We start from the raw sequence: 5,896 nt of genomic DNA on the forward strand, positions 1-5,896 counted from the left end.
CACTTTGAGGCCACCACCATCCTGTGACCCGTCCTTAGAGACTAGTTCAGTGCAGGTAACCTCATCATTGGCTGGTTATTATTATTGGCATACTGTAGTACAGTAAGGTGATACACCGGTCCTCAGTTAAAGCGTGCAGAGATGCTGACGTTCTTCATGAGATTATTTTGTGCTTCAGTGGAGTCAGAAACAGAAGCTCACGCTGTTTCCATAACAAATACTAAATGTGCTCCAGTAACGGCAGATGAATCTGAGGTTAACGGCACTTAATGACCTGGAAACACGTTATTTAAAGAGAAGCAGTTTGCAAATCTGTCTGTTTTACATGTTGAAAAATGGATCTCATCTTCAGTGCAGATGTAGATATAAACGTCCAGGGATTCTCAAACTTCTGTCTTCATCCGCTTGAACCCCTTTGAGCTGAAATATTGTCTTGAAGTCCCCCTTACATTTAGTTCATATGAAGTTCATATTTCAGTAATTTAACAACACATTCACATGATTCTCTGATGTAGATCAATTAGGGCTGCAACTAACGATTATTTTGATAATCGATTAGTTGATCGATTATTTTTCCGATTAATCGGATTAAAAACAAAAAAAAATCTTTTTTTATTTTTATTGACAAAAACACACTGTTCCACATTCTGCCCAATGTCCTTAAAACAAACGTGCCAACTGAATGCTATGAAAACATACAGTGCTTAACAATTTATTAGACCCCCTGCCATAACAAAGAGAAAACACATTTTAGGAATTTTAGGAATCTGTCAAAAAATTGTTTAAATCAAAAAAAAATTATTGTCATTTATTTATAACTAAATACTTTTATTTATTCACATAACAAAAATGGCGATCAATGGTCACGTGACATTCAGCTCAACTAATAAAATATTTAATATTTTTTAGAAAGTGCCTGATTTTGTTTTTATTTTGAAATGTATTTATTTTAATTTGATATTTTTAGTATTTTATTCATTTTGATGGTTTGAATTTCAAATAAGTTTTATTTATTGATTGTTTTATTTAAATTTTATGCTTTAATTATTTTATTAATTTGTGATTGCTTTATTTTAAACTTAATTGTATTTATTTATGTTTAATTTTCCATTTTTATTATTTTATTCAGTTGTTTTTTTTATTAAAACATTTATTAAATTTTTATGTTTTTAATGTTTTTATTAATTTGTTATTTATTTTAAATGAATAATTTTTTATGTATTATTTGAATTTTACATTTGAATTATTTTACTCATTTGTGTTTATTTTAAACTACTTTAATTTTATTTACTTCATTTGAATGTTACTTTATTTAAAATTTTATTTTATTTAATGATATTTTACAATATGATTATTTTAGTAGTTTAATTTAAAAATATTTATTTTATTTTTGTTTAATCATCATTTTTATGATTGATTAATTATTAGCTTTTCATCATCTCTGTTTGGGGAACCTTCTTTAAATAACCCATTGTTAGGAACAGAGAGTGTAAATGGGTGAAGTTATGAACTCATCTAATGAATCATTTATGGAGCAGATGGTTCACAAACAGGACAAGCAGAAGCTGCGGTGATTATGGATATTAAAGCATGATCGTGGTCTGTAAGCGCAGGTGTTGAGATGTTCTGGGTTCTGATGTTTCTCAGTCGTTCCTCTGAGTGTCGATCGAGCTGAAGAAGCTTCTCGAGTATCAGAACAGATGATCTGTGCCTCGAGTGTTTATTTCCATGCCTCGGGTCAGAGATGATGATACCAGATCAGCACGCACACACACACACACTCACACACACTCACACACGCACGCACTCACACGCACGCACTCACACACTCACACACACACACACACACTCACACTCTCGCACACACACACACACACTCACACTCTCGCACACACACACACACACTCACACTCTCGCACACACACACACACACTCACACTCTCGCACACACACACACACACTCACACTCTCGCACACACACACACACACTCACACTCTCGCACACACACACACACACTCACACTCTCGCACACACACACACACACTCACACTCTCGCACACACACACACACACTCACACTCTCGCACACACACACACACACTCACACTCTCGCACACACACACACACACTCACACTCTCGCACACACACACACACACTCACACTCTCGCACACACACACACACACTCACACTCTCGCACACACACACACACACACTCACACACACTCACACACGCACACACTCGCACACACACACTCACACGCGCGCACGCACACACTCGCGCACACTCACAAACTCACACACACACACTCACACACTCGCACACACACACTCGCACACACACACTCACACTCTCGCACACACACACTCACACGCGCTCACGCACACTCGCACACACAGACTCGCACGCACGCTCACACACACACACACACACGCGCTCACGCACACTCGCACACACAGACTCGCACGCACGCTCACACACACACCAATACCCATGTCATTACTCATTATACACATTTGTGTCCTCACAATAAACCATACCAGAACACACTCACACACACACACACACACACACACACACACATTTATTTATACACACACACAGGAAGTGCTGCTGTTCTACTTACAGAGCGACTCACCACAGAATCATGAGTGTGTTTGTTGATCTTGTTACTTTGTATCGCAGCGCTGCTGAATGCTGCATTCTAATTGGCTGACAGGTGTTACTTTCAAGCTATAGATGTTCTATAGTTGCTATGAAGTTGTGTATTTCTAAACATGCTATATATATAATTTAGTATTAGTGTTTGTGTTAGTCTTTAGTTAGTCATTATTATTGGCTTTATGTAAGCAGCACACCTTTATGGTATGTTCTTGTTTAAATAAACCTGTGTGTGTGTGTGTGTGTTTAGTTCAGAGGAACCTGCGGTGCTTCATCACAGATCATCAGGTGTGAGTGTTTGACAGGGAGAGACTGATCTCAGGTCTGGTTTTACCCAAGGAGACGTGTGACAGATGACGGTCAGTTTGGTGTCTGTCTGTGATCTTCACTGAGACTCGAAACACTGTTGTTTTCTTTGTGCATCACTGATGTGTTTGTCACTGCGTCTGCGAGTCAAACGTGTTCTTGTACTTGATTTTTTTTTTATGTGCACTTGTGTGTTTTTTTCCTGATTTGTTGAAATGCTGCTTCTTTTCTAATGCACTTGGGATTTCAGTATACAGATTTACAGGTTTTCTTTTTTTTTTTTTGGTAATACTTACATTTTAATAAAAATGTAAAGCATATATACAGTATATAGCAGCTCTAGTGCCCAGCATAGCTTTCAGATGTGAACATCGTTGTTTGAGAGATTTTCAGCCCTGATTGAAATGACTCTGAAGTTTCTCTTTACCATAAATGACATGAGAGAGAGAGAGAGAGAGAGATAATGATGTAATGACACAGCGAGGGAATTCACTTCACTTCTGTTACTTCAGTTTTTCCCACAAACCTCTTCATATCATGAGTTTGAACAGCTGGAGAGATACAAACCTTTGTGTGTTTGTGTGATATATGACTGTAGGTGTGTGTTTGTGTTGTCTGCAGGGTGTGTAACCGTCTGAGTGGCAGTAATATGGATCTGGAGCGCGTCGGTCAGCAGGGGTCAGTGGAGAATCTCAGCCAATCACTGCGAGGACTGAACTGCTGCACCAATGCATCCAGCGACAGCCTGCAGGCGCTCTCCGACACCGGTGAGCTACACACGGACACTCTGTTTATTTGTTGGTTTTATTTATTAATTAAATTTTTTTATTATTTTATAATTATTTATTAATTTTTTTTATTTTTTATATTTTGTTATTTGTATTATTTATTTTATTAATATTTATTTATTTTATTTTTATTTTATCAATTTTAAAAAGTTAGGTTGGGTATCACCCAAATAAACATAAATAAACTCAAAACACAAAAGGTTTTTAAATATATTTTACTCACAAATACTGCCTGGTTAAAAATATTTAGAGCTTAGCATAACTAGTAAAATATTATTCATTATAAAACACCTATTCAGCTTTAAGACTTTTCCTATTTATTCATTTATTTGTATTATTTATTTTATTAATATTTATTTATTTTATTTTTATTTTATCAATTTTAAAAAGTTAGGTTGGGTATCACCCAAATAAACATAAATAAACTCAAAACACAAAAGGTTTTTAAATATATTTTACTCACAAATACTGCCTGGTTAAAAATATTTAGAGCTTAGCATAACTAGTAAAATATTATTCATTATAAAACACCTATTCAGCTTTAAGACTTTTCCAGGTCTTGAAATCACACTTTTAAAATTAGACTTTTTTCCAAAATGTGGTTATTCAAAGACAAAAACAGTTTAAGCTAATTCTTGGTTTTTAGTTGTTGTTTTGTCTTGTATTAAATCATTTTAAGTCATGTACAAGCTCTTCCAAACGCTGATGCTTGTATTTTTCATCAATACAGCTGTCCCAGAATGCATTGCAAAAGGCTCTTAAATGACAGATGGTGTTGAGGGGAAAAAAAACATTAGGTCTAATTAAAAAAGGACTATTTTGTGTCATATTTGTGTGTATTTATTTAGTCATTAGATTGAGAATAGAGTTTCTGCTCATGTAGGTTGTTTTTAATCAGTCTCATGAGGTTTAATTTGAGTTTCTGAAGGGAACTTCCTGTGTAGGCAGCAGAGGGATGTTCACTAGGGTTTGAAACTGAACGAACGTCTATAAACAGACTGTGTTATTGTGAATGAAACTTCCTTTCTTGATAATCAGCGGTGATGAGAAGGGAACATCAGACGCCGCTCTTCCTCCTGATCTTCAGGCTCACAGCTGTGATAGGCTGTCATACTGTGTAGGTGTGTGTAGTGTGTTCCCATGCACCGGGGCGCAGAGATAATGGAGGGTTAAATAGAGGAAATCAAGGTTTGTGTTTATCACAGGGCGTTTTCTGATGGTTTCCCTCATGAAGTCACTGATCTTCATCTGCAGGCCTATATTAACGCGTCACAAACCACTGAGAGACTCCATCACAGGATCTGATGATCTCTGAAGGATTCATGGTTGTGGAGTTTGTGTGCATGAGCGCGTGAGTGTGCGAGTGCGAGCGAGTGTGAGTGTGCGATTGAGTGTGAGTGTGTGACAGTGTGAGTGTGCGAGAGAGTGCGAGAATGAGTGTGCGAGTGTAAGAGTGTGCGAGTGTGGTAGTGTTGAGAGTGGGAGTGGGAGAGTGTGAGTGAGTGTGAGTGTGCGAGAGTGAGTGTGCGTGTACGTGTGTGAGTGTTAGAGTGCGAGTGTGCGATTGAGTGTGTGAATGTGAGTGTACGAGTGTGAGAGTGTGCTACTGTTGAGAGTGTGAGTGCGCGAGAGTGAGTATGCATGTACGTGTGTGAGTGTTAGAGTGAGAGTGCAAGAGAGTGCAAGTGAGAGTGCGAGCGAGTGTGAGTGTGCGATTGAGTGAGTGTGCGACAGTGTGAGTGTGCGAGAGAGTGCGAGAATGAGTGTGCGAGTGTAAGAGTGTGCGAGTGTGGTAGTGTTGAGAGTGAGTGTGAGTGTGAGTGTGCGAGAGTGAGTGTGCGTGTACGTGTGTGAGTGTTAGTTAGTGAGAGTGAGGGTGAGTGTGTGATTGAGTGCAAGCGAGTGCTAGTGTGAGAGTGCGTGTGATTATGAGTGTGCGATTGAGTGCAAGCGAGTGTGAGAGTGTGTGTGTGTGTGAGTGTGAGTGTGCGAGTGCAAGCAAGCGAGTGTAAGCAAGCGAGTGTGAGAGTGAGTGTGAGTGTGCGATTGAGTGCAAGCGAGTGCGAGAGTGAGAGTGTGTGTGCGTGTGAGTGTGAGTATGTGTGTGTGTGTGTGTGTGTGTGTGTGAGAGTGTGTGTGTG

The 5,896-nt window shown here is 38.5% G+C and overlaps 1 protein-coding gene across 1 annotated transcript in view; it reads left to right on the forward strand.

The window, feature by feature from the left end:
* Positions 1-5,896, forward strand: part of LOC107712457 (tyrosine-protein kinase SgK223-like) — a 25,872-nt gene that overhangs the window by 15,279 nt on the left and 4,697 nt on the right. Inside the window, exon 5 of the mRNA XM_016517752.1 lies at positions 3,589-3,734. Coding sequence (XP_016373238.1) covers positions 3,589-3,734 — 146 coding nt within the window. The remainder of the gene's footprint in view (positions 1-3,588; positions 3,735-5,896) is intronic.

The sequence above is a fragment of the Sinocyclocheilus rhinocerous genome, unplaced genomic scaffold (assembly GCF_001515625.1).
Source record: "Sinocyclocheilus rhinocerous isolate Xijiao unplaced genomic scaffold, SAMN03320098_v1.1 scaffold2236, whole genome shotgun sequence".
Taxonomy (NCBI): domain Eukaryota; kingdom Metazoa; phylum Chordata; class Actinopteri; order Cypriniformes; family Cyprinidae; genus Sinocyclocheilus; species Sinocyclocheilus rhinocerous.